The sequence below is a fragment of the Hippopotamus amphibius genome, chromosome 1 (assembly GCF_030028045.1).
Source record: "Hippopotamus amphibius kiboko isolate mHipAmp2 chromosome 1, mHipAmp2.hap2, whole genome shotgun sequence".
NCBI classification, from domain to species: Eukaryota; Metazoa; Chordata; class Mammalia; order Artiodactyla; family Hippopotamidae; genus Hippopotamus; species Hippopotamus amphibius.
The window spans coordinates 4,230,056-4,246,468 of NC_080186.1; the positions used below are offsets into that span (position 1 = coordinate 4,230,056).

Consider the following 16,413-nt stretch of genomic DNA (forward strand, 5'->3'; position numbering starts at 1 on the left):
CTTCGTGGCTGAAATTCAAAGTCATCTTCTGACCTTCTGGGGCGATGTTTTCATGCTGCAAAGCTGCAGGCATGGCTCCCTGACGGACACCCCACCCGAGTGACAGGTGAGGCCACAGCGGGCTGGCATTTGGTTGGCAGCATACAAAGGTCTGTCCTTCTGAGTAAGTAGTTTCACCAGAGGCTGAATGGAGATACAGCAAAGCATTTCCTGCCTTAGATCTGAAGAAGCTGGTCAACCCACAGGCCCGGCTTCCTCTCCATTCCAGCTGCTTTTCTAATGAAATATGCTGAAATGGGTAAGTCACACTCCATCTGCTAAAACACCACCTATGGTCATCAGAATAATGGCCCCCAAAGATGCCCACGCCCTAACCCAGGGGACCTCTGAATATCTTACTTCACATGGAAAAAGGAACTTTGCAGATGGGATTAAGTTAAGGGCCTGGAGATGGGGAGAGGATCCCAGATTATCCGGGCAGGCCCCATGTCACCTGAAGGGTCCTTATAAGAAGGAGGCAGGAGGTGAGCGCAAGGGGAAGGAGATGGATGATGGAAGCAGAGGCTGGAGGAAGGGGCCCACGTCAAGGAAAGCAGGTGCCCCTAGAAGCTGGAAAAGCGAGGAAACATCCTGCTGCCCTGGGGCCTCCAGAAGGACCCCCGCCCGTGGGCCTCTCAGGCACCTGACTTCAGCAACCCTAAGAGGATGGCTTTTGTTATTTTAAGCCAGTGGTTTGTGATCATTCATGACGGCAGCGATGGGAAACTCGGACAGACAGCAGGTGGCTGGCAACGCCTCGTACGTAAGCTGTGGGCCCTTCCCCAGCGTCACAGTAGCCTTCAGGGGTGGGGGCGCCCCTCCTGGGAGGACCAGGAGGAGGTTGCTCATGAGCGGTGGAGGGGGAGGCAGGGACCCCCGGGCACGCGTCTGAGAGACGGGCTGTGGTCAGGGTGACAGTCAGGGATGTCCCCAACAAGAAGGCGTGGGCACTGCCCGGTGAGGCCGGGCGCCGGCCCGGACAGCGGCTGCACAGGGGTCGCATCCCAGGCTGCCCGCCCGCTCGGCCGCCTGGTGGGCCAGGACCACCTGGCACGGCTTCCGTGAAAATAACATTGCTTGAAAAACAGTCCTCATGCTAAGTTTCACCCTCGACGGGGGGACACGTTAATTCTATGCCCCCAGAGGAGACGTGCGACCCCTCGGCCCACGCCACTGTGCCCTCCTGTCATCACCAGACGTGTGCTCCTCTGCTCCGCGCTCTGCCGTCTGGAGGGAAGCCCCCGGTCCCTCTTCAGTGGCCCCAGGCCAGGGAGCACACGGCCTCTTGATGTTGCTCTGGCGGGGCTGTTCTCTCCAGTCGGGTCCCAAGGCTACCGCCCACCCAGCTATGCAACTGCCCATCTCAAAACTGGGGCACCTCCCTTCCGGACCCCTCAGAGCCGCTCCCCCTCTGGGCCGGCGCTGACCTGACCGCTGGCTCTCATCCGGGCAGGAGCCACATCCACGTGGGCGACGGGACAGGAAAAGGGTGTGGTTTGTGGGCACAGAAGAGACTTCACCCACCCACAACTCTGCACAAGAGCAAGTGAGCGCGTGTCCACAAGAATTAAAGGGTAAGGAGAGAAAGCACCTGCAGTGAGTGGATGGTGGGCCCCCAAAAGATCAGCCCATTCAGCCCCTGAGAATGTGACTGACAAGCTTATTTGGAAGAAGTTTCTCTGCAGGTGTCATTAAGGACCTCACACGAGAGAGACCCTCTGCAACCGTCCGCATTAGTCACAGAAGAGAAGAGGGAAGGGATGCTGCCCCCGGAGGGAGACGGAGGCTGGGCCACAGCCCAGGGAGGCAGGAGGCACCCTCCCCAGAGCCTCCGGAGGGCACGGACGCCTGGCCTCCAGAACCGCGAGGGAACACACGGCTGTACGTTGAGCCCCAGGCTGCGCTGACTGCTGTGCCACCCAGGGACACTCACACGCCCTCTCACGGCCCCGCACCCCCACCAGCAGAACCCGGCAGCCACGCGGCCTCACCCGAGGGGTGGCCGCGGGTCCGGCCCTCTTGGCACCTTCACACCAGAGAGGAACCGCGAGGCCAGGGACTGGCAGCAGCTAACAGGCCGCGCCCTGGAGAGCCCCGTGGGGTCACAGCCGCCTCAGCAGATTTGCATCAGAAAATCAAAGCAGAACCACCGGGAATGTCAACCCCACCCCTTCACCAAGTGCCGGATGCCAGGAACCCAGAGCTGCGGGGTCCCCCCCGGCGCAGCTGGCCTGCCCTGCGCTTCCCCAGAAAGGAGCGGCCAGTGGGGGGGGGGGGGGGGGCAAAGGGGCCCTGCCCCTTGGCATCGAACACATCACGTGACAACGGTGTCTGGAGCAGCCAGAACTGGGGCCTCGCCCGGGCAGTGACCGGCCAGGCTCCTCACGGCAGCCACCGCACGGCGGGGAGAGCAAAAGAGCCGACAGCTTCACACGGGACACTCCTCAGGAAAACAACAAATAAGGTGTGACTCTGTCTAACGGCCCCGGGGGACACTGCCCAGAAATAGGCCACACTCCATAACTGTTACTTCAGTTTGGCCCAGCTTCCTTTATGCACAAAACAAGATGTGATCTGAGAAAACAGAAACAATCTCTCTGCTCCCCGGGGGCTCCCCAGGCCAGGAGGCCCAGCTCTGGGGCCCCGGCCGCACAGGCTCAAGGCCAAGGCCATGAGGCCATGAGGGCCGGGGAGGCAGGAGGGGGCTGAGCCCGCGAGCCCGCAGTCGGCCCACACGCTCACCCCACCCACAGTGGAACGTTCCGCCAGAAAGCACGGCTGGTGAAAATGGAAATCCCTTGCTGTGTTTTGTAAGAAGAGTAATCTTTGAGAAAGCAAGTCTCTCCTGCACCCACGCAGCCCTGACGTCCCCCAGGCCGCTCAACGTACCCCTAGAAAAAGCGCTCTCCTCTGGCCAGGGTTCACGGGCTTCCCTCAAAACGAACCCACCGGGGACCTCCGGGACCTCTCCCTTGAAAGGTAATTCTGGTCACGGGAGGGACGGAGGGTGAAGGGTCGGGAGGCGGGGGCTCTTTCAACGGCTCCTCATTTCTAACAAAGGTCAACTTTCATTCCTTGGGAACTTCCCTCAGCTGCAAAGCACCTCTGCCAACGGGGCCGACCTTGAGGCGTCCTGCGGGCTCTCGAGGAAAGCCCACCCCGTTTCTTAGCTGGTGGTGCTAAAGGGCACCCGGGAGACACTGAACATGCCAGGTCCGGGGAATGTAGGCGCATTTTCCGCTGGGGGTCCTGGAGCCGTGTTAGACAGCGAAGCTGTGATTTAGCCAGGGAGCAGTTCCAGAAAAGGACAGGCAGGGACCGCGGTGGCACGATAGGGTTCTTCCTCTCCCAGATGTTTGTGCCAGCACCACACACACCACCAGGCCGGGGGGGGGACCAGCCAAGACAGGCGAGACCCGCTTGTTCTGGGCAAATTCTAAACTGAGACTGTGGGGACTCCCTGGTAGCGCACTGGTTAGCATTGCACGCCCACTGCAGGGGGCCCAGGTCTGACCCCTGGTCAGGGAACCAGATCCCACACGCATGCCGCAACTAAGACTTTGTATGCTGCAACTGAGAGTCCTCGTGCTGCAACTAAAGGGCCTGCCTGCCGCATCTAAGACCCAGTATAATCAAATAAATATTTAAAAAATAAAAAATAAAAAAGGAAGAGATCATTAAAAAAAAATGACACTGTGGTTTCTGTCTCAGGCAAACACCTACTAGCTGGCAAGAGATTCTGCAAAGCAGAGGAAAGCAGTGCCGCAGACCACCCTTTCCCTTCCCCTGAAAGCTTCCAAATCCAACGTGGGTCCTGCTCTCAGGTTAGGCCAGGAACAGGAGGCACCCCTCCACCCTTCCGATCTTGGGAGGCTCTGTCCCCAGCGCTCGGGCACTGAACTGCCAGGCGTACCTGCAGGAGAGAGCACGCGTCTGGGCTGGGACCAGGCCGGGCCTCAGAGGGCTGGATGGGGCCTCCAGGGCTCTGGACCCGGCACTGCCAGGCTTAGCGGTGCTCCTCAAGGCCTGTGGCAAGGGGTCAGCCTCCCTTCCTTCTCCTCTGTCACCCCCACGGCCGGGACGGGTCTCACCGACAGCTTTTCCAACGGCTGCCTTCCCAGTGAGGCTTCTTCAGAACCAGCCAGGCTCTCGCAGCCTGGACACCCCCGACCCCATGGTGAAAGGCTGTTTTCCAGGGGCACACGGCCTCATCTCAGAACACACAACAGACAGAAATCAACACGTGCCAGGAGGGACAGATGAGCATTCATGTGAAACAAGCATGGGGACCGTTTCCGGGTGGGGCCGAGGCTAGAGCACTGTTTCGGGAAAACCACCACCACCAGCGCTACCCTGGACGGTGCAGGCAGGCTGGCCGAGGAGAGGGCTGGCGGCTTCTCTGCTCTGACCCTGCCACTGCTTACAACACGGGTGAGCTGCCCGCCACCCACCCCCCCACCCCGCCAAGCTGACGTGCCGCCACGGGATCTATGGCAGTGGTCGCGGCCACTGTGCACAGAGGGTCTTCAGAGAGCTCCGTGCCTGCGGCATTTTAAGACAATGAGCTTGTGCTGCAGGATAAAGGCCTCGATCACCCCCGAGTTACAGAATTTACCAGACGGAGAAGTCAAACCAGCAACCTCTAACTTCACAGGTTCATCACCAAAGGCAGCAAATGGGCAGAGTCCACGGTCCGGGGGAGGCAGGGTGAACCAGAAGCAAACTGGACACGGAACCCAAGCAGCCAGGCTGCCCCCCTCTTTGTCGGCGGAGTTCTGTTACCTTTCCGGATCTTGTCGTGAAAGTTAATGGCGTCCACGGAAGCCGTGACTATGTTGGTCTTGCAATGACGCGCGGCCACGATCCCGGCCACCTCGTCCATGAGCTTCATGGTGACCCCTGCAGAGGAGGGCAAGGCATCAGGTTAGGCGTGGAGGAGGGGGGCGTACGGCCCGTCCCGGAAACAAGTCATGGGAAACGACGCCCCCGTTCCCACCAGCAGGGCTGCGGCCGGCTGAAGCTCAGGCTGCACACCTGGCTCCCTTGGGAGCTTCGGCAGGTGACCGCGGCCGAGGCTGTAGGCCGCTGGCAAAGTGACGCCCCTTCTCCTAACCTCTGTGGGTATCCTATCCTGCCAGGAAAGATCCGTCACACTCTCGCCTGGGATGTCCCCCGTCACAAAGCCAGATGACGCGTGCTGGTGAGACCATGGAGAAGCAGAGCCCTCCACACCAGCGGTCCCCGACCTTTCTGGCACCAGGGCCTGGAAGACAATTTTTCCATGGAGGGGGGGTGGAGGGGGACAGCTCAGGAGGCGACACGAGCCGTGGGGAGCGAGGGCGGCAGCAGACGAAGCTCCGCTCTCTCGCCCGCCTGCTGTCCACGTCCCGCTGCGCAGCCCGCTTCCTAAGAGGCCGCCGACCAGGACCGGTCTGTGGCCCAGGGGTCGGGGACCCCTGCTCTACACGGCTGGAGGGGATGGAAGTGGTGCGGCCCCTTTGGAAACAGCTGGGAGGTTCTCAAAAGGCTGAAGAGCGGCTACATGACCCAGCAATTCCACGCCTAGGTGTGCACTCAAGAGAAATCAAAACAGGTGTTCACGCAAACACTGTACACACGTTTTTGATCCCGTGAGAACATTACTCAGAACATCCCCCAAATGGAAGCAACCCAAACGTGCACCAGCCAATACACGCACAAAGAAAACGTGACCTATCCAACACTGGAATATTATTTAGCAGTAAAAAGAAACAGAGTACGGACACAGGCTGCAATGTGGATGAACCTTTACAACCTGAATCTGAGTAAAAGCAGCCAGACACAAAGACCACATATGGGAGGATTCCATTTCTGTGAAATGTCCAGAATAGGCAAATCCACACAGACAGAAAGAAGAATGGTTGCGTAGGGGCAGGGGATTCGGGAGACGTGGGGAACGGCTGTGAGTGGGGTATGAGGTCTCCCTCTGGGGTGATGAAAACATTCTACACGGGACTGTGGTGACGGTTGTGTAACTCTGTGAACACACTAAAAATCCATGACTTGTAACAGGTGAGCTGTACGGTATGTGAATTACATCCCAATAAAGCTGTTACGTGAGAAACCAAACAAGCGAGGCGAGCGGGCTGGCAAGGTGTCTGAAGCCTCAGGCCGCAGAGGTTCCCTTCTGCTCCCCGCGCCTCTGTTGGGGGGTCAGGACGGCACACCTGCTGCTCACCCCCCCCCCCCCCCACTTCTTGCCCCGCCAGAACAACACCACAGGCTTCTTATTTCACATTTCAAAACTTAAACCGTATCTTTTATTAGGTCAATGACATGAAATGGCCAATATTTAACCATTTTTGACCCATGAAAGCAGCAAAATGACACGGATCTACCTGACAACTCTCAGAAATCTTAGAAAGTTACGTACATTCACCCAAGGGTACAGAATACTTTCTAACAACACAGAGAAGCAGAAAAAACAACTCTGTCCCACGCGGGAAAGCCCGGCTGCTGGGGAGTCATGTTTCCGGCGGGGCGTGTGGACTCCAGGGCCTGCAGGGCCAGGCAGGTGAAGCGGGACAGCGAGGAGAGCTGGCCGGGGCCCCTCCACAGCACAGCTCCTGCCCAGCCCCCCACTGCCCCTCACCCCGAGGAACAAGGGTCCCACACGACCAGACTAATGACATTTCACGAGACGCCTGGAACCTACGTGTTTATGAGGAGTCTGCCAATTTTTAAACATTGATGATTCATTAAAATGCTCTTTACTGTTGAGGGGGAGACAAAATACTATATAACTAAAAAACAGAAGCCTCTTCTGTACTGGACCAGGGGTCTTGTACAGATACTACAGCAGAAGATGCTACTTAAAAGGAGCGTGAGAGCAGGGAGAGGTCTGGCATAGGGATACCCAGGGGTTTGATATACTCGTCTCCCTACTTTTGTGTATATTTCAGCGTTTCCATAGTAAAAAGCTTTTTTTAAAAAAAAATTAGGGGTGTTGATTTTAAAATTATGCTCCTATTACCACGACTTTTCTCACACAAGATCCTGCTGCCTGATGGCGATGACCGAGCACGGGGACGACAGGGCAGAGACGCCGGAGTGGTAGCTGGCATCTGCCACTCCCACAGCAGGTTCAAAGATTCTGTGTCATTCTGCTCCACCCACGCAGGACGGTATCAGCATCCCCAGTTTTCAAATTAACAACGGAGGCTCAAAGTCACACAAGGTCCCATTCCAAAGAATGCAAATCAATTAGACGCTGGGGAAACGGCTCTTTGGCAGAAAATAGAACCACGGATGCCAGGTTTTATCCCTGTGCGGCTGGCAGGGCAGGGAGGCTCCGGGCTTCAAGCAGCTTGGCGCTCAAGGTCCAAGACACAGGGTCACACCTGGCTTTGCGAGGAGTCTCTGGTGGGTTGTTTTAAGTCATATTGGAAATGGACAGGGGCAGCCATGCCTCACCCAGCAGGAGGCCCTCCTGGCCCTTCTACCCACAGTGAGGGAGGGGGCTCGATGAAGGCGGGGCCCGTGCTGGCTCAGCAGCCAAGACCTCCCCTGCCCGGGGCTCCAAGGAGGTGGAAACACAGGCCGTCATCCAGGTCACCTGGGGGGAGGGTGCCGTCCCTCCCACACAGTGGTTCAGAGCCAGGCGGACGGCCCGGGCGTGCGTGCCCCCGCCCCCACCTGGCTGGGGACCCTGAGCGGGCACATCTTCCCCCGAGCTCCGGGCTCTGCATCTGCAAAGAGGAAGACGCGACAGCAGCGACACGCAGGTGACTGAGGAGCGAACAGGAGGAGCCGGGAGCCCCGGCCAGAGACGCAGGGACTAGGGAGCATGGCTGAACTCCACCCCGATTTAATTCGGGGCTTTGGGTAGAGATCTGAGGTTTAGCGGATAAACAAAGAAAGAGGTGGGAAATGTCTCAGACTACCAGGAGACACGCCGGCTAGGGTGACACACACCACCTGCCGATGAGGTCGTGGCGTCAGAGTGTGCACCCGCTTGTGTGTGCGTGTCCTAGAGGGAGCGAGAGAGCCCGGACTGAGTGCTCCTAGGCTGACCTACCTCATAAAAAATCAGGTTGTTAGAGCAGCTGGACAAGTGGCCCCACTCTCGAATGGACTCAGCATGAATCCATTGAATTCGGAAGGCATTTCCCATAGGCTTACTCCAAGTACGGTGAGTGGCAAACAAAGCTCATTCAGGGACTTCCGTGGTGGCGCAGTGGTTAAGAACCCACCTACCAATGCAGGGGACACGGGTTCAAGCCCTCGTCTGGGAAGGTCCCATAAGCCATGGAGCAACTAAGCCCATGTGCCACAACTACTGAGCCTGCGCTCTAGAGCCCACAAGCCACAACTACTGAGCCTGCGCTCTAGAGCCCACAAGCCACAACTACTGAGCTTGCGTGCTGCAACTATTGAAACCTGAGTGCCTACAGCCTGTGCTCCGCAACAAGAGAAGCACCACACTGAGAAGCCCTCACATTGCAAAGGAAGAGTAGCCCCCACTCGCCGCAACTAGAGAAAGCCCGCGCAGCAACAAAGACCCAACGCAGCCAATAAATAAGTTAATTAATTAATTAATTAATTAAGAAAAAAAAAGCTCATTCAGTGCCTGGGGTCGGGTCCAGACAGGCTGCATTTGCCACGAAACACGGCAGCAGAGATGATACTTATCACGTAAATAAAAGGCCGACCCCGAGCCTAGAAACAGTTGACTCCAAAAAGGATGAAGAGACGGAGGATTCCGGCAGAAAGCATGTGTGTACTGCAGCGCGAGGGTGCTGGTGCTGAGGGCGTTTTAACTAGAGGACGTGAGAGACTCATGATGGAACCTGTATTCTGTGCAGCTGCCCTGTTTTTCGGTGGAGGCACCCGCAAACTCAGCCACATCAGGGTCCTTCTGAGGACAAATGAGACAGAGAAAGCCAGGGATTTTCTCCAAGAGAAAAACAAAGAAAGGCGACACTGGGGTCTGGCGCAGGATGGTGGCGAGAGCAGAGAACTAGCAAAGAACAGCGGGCGTTTACGGGGTCCAGCGTGCGGCGCAGAGCCCCTCGGGCCAGAAGGACGCTGTCTGCTGCTCACCGATGACCCCCGGGACCTGCCCCACAGCAGGCTGAGCAGACACTGAGTGTAAGACAAACGAATGAATGAACGAGTGCGGGCCCCCCTCCACCCCCGGGACAGCAGCCTGTCTCCGTTTTACTAAGCAGGAAGCAGAGAGAAGGGCGTGTCCAGGGTCACTCGCTCGGGCAGGAGTGGGGACCAGCCCGTGACCACACCAGAAGCCATGCCGCCTCTCCATCCAGATCCCGTGATAATGAAGTTAAGTCAGGGCTGCGGGAAAGAGAGCTCAAGGTCACGGTGAGAGGTGGGGGCGGCAGGAGCATTGGTGTGTGCAGGGGTGGGGGGTTCCGGACCCAGAGCTCCCAGGTCACCCAGTGGTGTCACCGGGGGAGGGGGGACTTGGAGGTGGGAAAAAAAGAATTTATATTGGGATTAATGCTTAGAATATAGACAGTACCTACAATTAATCCCTTTGTTCATCCTGAAAAGCAGACGCTGTTAAGAATGGAAGACTAGGGCTTCCTAGGTGGCACAGTGGTTGAGAACCTGCCTGCCAAGGCAGGGGACATGGGTTCCATCCCTGCTCCAGGAAGATCCCACATGCCACGGAGCAACTAAGCCCGTGCACCAAAAAAAAAAAAAAAAAAAAAGAATGGAAGACTAAATGGGACAAGTAATAATCAGCTCCTTCAACCGGCGTTTTGCTCCATTTATCCGAAGTGCGGTAGAGGTTCCACAGGGGACTTCACTGTTACTAAACATACTGCAGGATCCAGGGCGTGTGCCGGCCGGGATGGGCTCTGAGCCCAGGGCACACGGGGTGGGGGTGCCCCATTAGCCCATGCGGCACCCCCAGACCGTCACATCATGTGACACCACGCCATGGAAGCCAGCACAGGGTGGGGCCCCGTCGCATCGTCCCCATGTCCTGGCCCATTCAGAGCCCGACACACAGCACTCAGAAAGGGCTGCTAACCAAGTAAGAGAACCAGGGGCCAAAGGAACGCCGAGTCAACCCAGGGAGACAGCTCCAGTAGCAAGTGGCAGGGCCCGTACTTGGGTGACAATCACAGTTAGTCCAGGTGAGGCCAGGGGAAGCCAGGGTGCTGCTAGGGGGCGTGTCTGATAACAAAATCGATACTCACCTCACACTTGAAGACACAGCCCCCTGCCGACCCCAACAGCTAGCACACAAATCTGAGCTGGGAGATCAGACAGGAAACACGTTCTTACAGCGGCAACTCCTGGACTGAGTCCGTGGCCTCTAGGGCCCAGGTCGGGGGCAGGCATGACCCGCCATGCAAGTCTAGTATCAGATGATACCCCAAATCAGGGTTTATCCCAGGTACTGGGACAGTGCCATCCGGGCAACTGGTGGCCAGGATGAGGAGGAATCCCAGCACTGCGGACAGGAGGTCAGCTTCACAGGAGAGGAGCTCCAGATGGCTCCTGCCTGGACCATCTCCACCCACCTATGCTATCTTTCCTGCCCGGGGACCATGGTGGGGTCAGTGGGAAGTGACAGCAGGGTATATTTTAGGACAAACTACACGGACAAACTTTCCAGGGGAAAGAACTTAGACTTGTGCAGAACTCAGTGTTTGGCCTTTTACAGGCAGGGCTCCCGGCCCCTGCTGTGTAGGCAGGAAGCATGGGGCCAGAGCTGGAAGCAGAAACCTGTGCCTGCGGCTCCCACAACCCCGAGTCTGTTCTCACAAACGTGACGGAGAAGCGTGAAGCACAGCCAGGCCCTCTGGGGTTCCTGTGTGCAAAGCGGACTCTGGAGGCTACCTAGAGGGAAGAGAATTGATCCCGTAAACCGAGATTACAGGCACCTCTGGGACACTGCGAGCTCGGTTTCAGACCCCTGAAATACAGGGAATTTAGAAACAGAGGGGGGTGAATGAATTTTTTGGTTTCCCAGTGCACATAAAAGTTACATTGATACTAGTCGATTAAGTGTGCGATAGCATTATGTCTAAAAAAGCAATGTACAGGGACTTCCTAGGTGGCGCAGTGGTTAAGAATCTGCCTGCCAACGCAGGGGACACGTGTTTGATCCCTGCTCCAGGAAGATCCAAGGAGCAACTAAGCCCATGTGCCACAACTACCAAGCATGTGCTCTAGAGCCCGTGAGCCACAACTATTGAGGCCACGTGCTGCAACTACTGAAGCCCGCGTGCCTAGAGCCCGTGCTCCACAACAAGAGAAGCCACCACAATGAGGAACCCATGCACCGCAATGAAGAGTAGCCACCACTCGCTGCAACAAGAGAAAGCCCATGTGCAGTAATGAAGACCCAATGCAGCCAATAAATAAATAAATAAATAAATAAATAAATAAATTTATATTTAAAGAAGCAATGTACAAACTTTAAAGAACTTATTCTAACCATCATCTGGGCTTTCAGCGAGTTGTAATCTTTTTGCAACAGCAACGTCGAACATCACTGATCACACATCACCATCACAAACACGGTAATACTGCAAAAGTTTGAAATGTTGTGAGAATTAGCAAAATGTGACAAGACATGAAGTGAGCAAATGCTGTTGGAACAAAGGTGCTGACGGACGCGCTCAAAGCAGAGCTGCCACAAGCCTTCAACTGAAAAAAAGCACCTGCCAAGCACAATAAAGGGAAGCTCAGTGAAACAAGGCCTGCCTGTGTGATAGCATGTCGCCTACGAGCCCTCTTCACGCCTTCCGGTGGCCGCGTGGGGCGGGGCTGAGACCTTCTTGCTCTCTGTTGCTAAGAGAAAATGGCCCTTGCAGAAATGACAATAAAATCCACATAATCGCATCCTGTTATGACGTTTATAAAGAAAGACTGTTACCACAAAATACCCTCATCTATGGCTGCAGACACAATATATTACCATCAATGTGTCCGCTGAGAGAAGTAAATTTTGTTTTAAAACAAAAGCAACCAGAAAACCAGCTGCCTGGTTTGTAACTGCCCTTCCTCTAACTTTGCCCAGCCAGGCCTTGTGACCTGCCAGAGGAAGCCACCAGCTCTCTTAGACACTGGAAGTCACCGTCTCCCCTTCACTGTTTTACATTTTAATTAAAAATATCAAGTATCTGAGTTTTCTCAAAAATGCCTCTTTCCAGGTTCTCACTGAAAAACTTCATCAATTCCTTCCCATTTAGGTACAACAGGTGCTGCCAATGGTGGGAAAAGAACTTTGGCAAATTAGCCTGTTCTGAGCTGTCCCTATCACCCAAGACTCGCCACTTAAAAAGATGACAACAAAATTGTAAGATCTGCTGTCTTTGGACGCAGCATTCATTTTAGGAATTATGGGAAGGAAAACACATAAGACCTGCCTGGCCACGAACATACAGATAAACATCGGGTACCAAAGACATTTTGGAATCTAACATTTAGCTGCTTACAGGGTTTTTTGGGGTTTTATTGTTTTGTTTTGTTTTTTTAAAGTATTGACAACATGTTGACTGGCTTAACAATAGAGTCTGCATTTTCTCTTCCCGGCCCCGCCTGGCTGCCTGGGTCGCGACTGTGCAAACCCAACGCAGTGGTCACCAGCTCGGAGCCCGGCGTGCCGACCGCGCCGTGGGTGGCTGTCTGCAATGGCCCGTTTCTATATTTAATCCCGGCTGACGGAGCGTGGGTGCCGGCCTCCTATTTTAAGAAAGCGATAGTAAGTTCATCTTATTTTAACTGGCCCACCGTTTGGAAACCACAGGAGGAGTTATTCTAAGAGCCGGTTGAGCCACAGCCTCCCGAGACCGTCTGGCTTCTCCGCACCAGGTTCCAAATGTCCCTGCAGGTCTCGGGGAACCGGGACCAACGGCAGAGGAATATCAATTAAGGTAGCTAAGAAAGGTTACTTCTGACAATTAATGCACAGTGTAGTGAAGACGACTGGTTTCTAGTGACAAAATGTCAAAGGTGGGCTCTGGCGGAGGCCGCAGGCAGAGCTGGACGTGGCCCCCCCACGCCCGGAGCATCGCAGATCCAGGGGGCTGGGGGAAGGGCTGCCCAGCACGTGGCCAGGTGCTCCCGCTCACATTCTGCATCAGGGGGCTGGAGCAAACCACAACGAAGTCTGCTCACTGCTTCTGAGAATCAGCGCCTTCCCTGTTTTGAACAGGCCACAGGGAAAGCAGGGCACGCACGTTCCTGTCCCGAGGGCCGTGGAGAGCAGGGAAAGGTGGCAGTGGTTACACACGAGCCCCCTCCCAGCGGGAGGTGGTGGCCTCGCTGGGGTCCACACAAGCCAAGCTCACATCTTCGACAGCCCAGAACCACGCGGTGGGCGTCCGTGTCCTCTCAGGCGTCCAGGCTGCGGTCGGGGTGAAGGCTAACACTGAGGACGTCACGCTCCTGGCGGTGAACAGGAGAGACACTGTTAGGGGACGTCTGCCGTGTGCGCCCCTAACGATCGCAGCCAAAGAGGAAGCAAAAGCTGACTAGCGGGGCACCAAAGCCCACAGCACCAGGCCTTCGTAGGGAAGGACGCACTCAGGCTCTACGGCTGACCGGGTTTCTCAAGCGAGATGTCTTGTGTTTCGGAAAGAGGAGCCACACGTGTCCCCAGCTGCCGAGGGGACCCGTGTGGGCCGGAGAAAACCAGTCCTGGCGTGGGGATCAGCAGGCCCTTTGACCGGGGAGGCAGGAACCTCATGGCCCGTCCAGGGGGGCGGGAGAGGCCGTGGTTTCAGCCAGTTCACAGCACCTAGGGTTCCGGGGTTGTGGCCAGACCCCAGCTCCTGCCCTGCATCCAGATGGACAGGAAGCCTCTCTCTGGAGCCTCAGCAGCAGAGAGTGGTACTTTCAGACACAAGTGTTCTTAGAAAGTGAGGACTGGAAGGAATGGGGCCATTGCCTAACGCGATTGAGCCTCACGACGAAGAAGCTGGGGCCCGAACCGGTCTTCGCCCTCTCACCTCTTGACCCCACGAGACCCGAAGTTCCCGAAAGGAGGAAACACACCCCCCTCACCTCCTCGCTTCCTCCCGGCCATGGGTCTGATGCCCCGTCCACTGCGCAGCAGGGGCTCCGATGAAACAAGGTCACAGGACCAGAGAGGAGCACCTGTGCCTCATTCTATATTTTTCAGTGACATCAATTCCCTCTCCAGGCGCAGAACACCACGTTTTTACAACTGCCCCACGAAAACCGAGCAGACACGGGCATCCTGGCGCCTCGCCTCCTGGACCCCCCTCGCTTGGCCCCAGCTCCTCTCGGCCCACATGCCCCCTGCCTCCCCGGGGCTGCCATTTCTGCCTCCGCCTCTTCCTTCAGGTCCCGTGTGGTCCCCCAGCCTCAGGGTCCCGTGTGTGTCCCCTTGGCTGCTGGACGTTTAGCAGACGATGTGTCTGACTCCAGACATCTCAGGAGGGGCCGTGACTGCCTCCCCGGGCCCCACACGGGGCTGGCACACGGGAGGGGCTGCCAGGTGTTCACTGAGTCAGCGAGCTGTCATCACACATCCTGGGGTGGGGGGAGGCTGACCCGCTGTCTCCCCCATCAATTCTGTGTCCCTTCTGCCCACGCAGGGACTGTCTCCACTCCCTCTGGTCCCTTCACTCTGCACGCGACCTGTCTACACTGCAGGAAATGTATCCGTTCAGGCCCGGGGAGCAGGCAGGTCAGGGTGGCGGCTATTTTACCTGGAGTGGTCAGGAAAGGCCTCTCCTTTTCTCTAGAGACCTGCAGCCAAAGAGAGGCATCTGCACAGCTGTCTGGGGACCACGACCCAGGCAGAGTGAAGAGCAGGCACAAAGCCGCCAGGTGCACGTGTGCCCCCTCCACGTCCCGTGGCCCAGGGACCCGAGCAGCAGAGCCCAGGAGGTGACATGCTGGAGCAGGCGGCGTGTGGGGAGGCAGGTCCTGGAGCCCATGTGAGGGGAGAAGAGGCACGAACGAAGGCTGGGCTTCTATTTGGAGTCAGACAGGAGCCACTGCGGGGGCTGAGCAGGCCCGGCTTGACCTGCCTTTGGCTCTGAGAGGACCAGTGAGGCTGCAGGGTTGTTCCTGGTCATGGAACTTGGACCAGGTGTGAGTCCATTTCCATGGTAACGCGCACCCTGGAGGTGAGGGCGGAGGTGGTGAGAACTCAGATGCTGATGTATAGAAGGCAGAGCCCAAAGGACGGGCTGATGGGTGAGAAGGAAAGCCTGCAAGAGAGACTGAGTCCCAGAAGACTGCAGGAACTCCGGCTCCACAACCAGAAGGGTGGCCTGGCCGCCACCACAGGGGAGGCTGGGGGGAACGGAGGACTCTGTGTCCGACATCAAGTCGGAGAGACCGTCAGCCGTGCCGGCTGGTCCTAAAGAAGCAGCTGGAGCTGGAGCCACAAACACGGGAGCCACCGGCCTAGCCTGGTGTGAGACAGAGGAGTCCTGGGGCAGGGAGTGCAGGGGGCGAGGGTGGGGCCCCGGGTACCCGATGCCAGGCAGGAAAGGAAGGAAGGCGGAGCAGCACGGGGACTGAAGGGGTGGCAGTGGGCAGAGAAAAGCAGGGAAGGGTGATCCTGGGCCTTGGGAAGGTGGTGTCCAGGTGGGGGGAGCCGGGTGAACTGTGAGGGCCAGACCTGCCCCTCGGCTGTGGCAGGAGGCTCCAGGAAGACCCCAAGAGGGACCGGATGGGGGCAGACAGGAAACATGGAGTACAGACACCCCAAGGGACTGAGCAGAAAGCGCCAGTGCTGGGGGTGGGGGTGGAGTGTCAAGCAGATGGACATGGGTCCCCTGCAGGGGCGTGGCCACCACAGGGCGCTGCGAAGCACGGGCAGAGCCTGTCCCACGAGTGGGCCCAACCTGGCAGCTGGATCTGAGGACACAGGAGCCACGTGTGCCGTTGGATTTATGCCCCATGATTCGAAGAGAAAAGCTGCCAGTGGCTCAGGACACAGCAGCGTCAACTCAACCCGTCTTTCCAAAAGAGTTCTTCCATTCTCTCAGCGGCCACTCACCAAGTTCCCTCTCCGCAGAGCACCGTGGGAGAGGGGCAACGAAGGATAAGGAAGGTGGGGATCTCCAGAAACGAGCGCCTGAGGAGACCACAAGCGGCACCGGCGGCAGAACGAGAGGCGCCGTGGCGTGACCTGGCGGGTGAGGAAGGGAGGGCGCAGCTGCCTGCGAGGACGGGGCTCAGGAAGCACCAGGAGGACACGGGGTTTGGGATGGGCAGGCAGACGGGGCCAGATGGGAAGACCAGGGTGACAAAGACACCAAGGCAGGAGAGCCAGAAGCACGCTGAGGGAAAGAAAGCCACAGGGTGAGTGCGGGGAGCTGTGAGCCACAAGGCAGCAGGGGCCCACAGCTGAGCCACGCGCGCCGCGGG

At 57.2% G+C, this 16,413-nt stretch overlaps 1 protein-coding gene across 1 annotated transcript in view; it reads right to left on the reverse strand.

Annotated features, from left to right (window-relative positions):
* Positions 1-16,413, reverse strand: part of ACOT7 (acyl-CoA thioesterase 7) — an 88,445-nt gene that overhangs the window by 20,536 nt on the left and 51,496 nt on the right. The window contains 1 exon segment of the mRNA XM_057745609.1: positions 4,822-4,938. Coding sequence (XP_057601592.1) covers positions 4,822-4,938 — 117 coding nt within the window.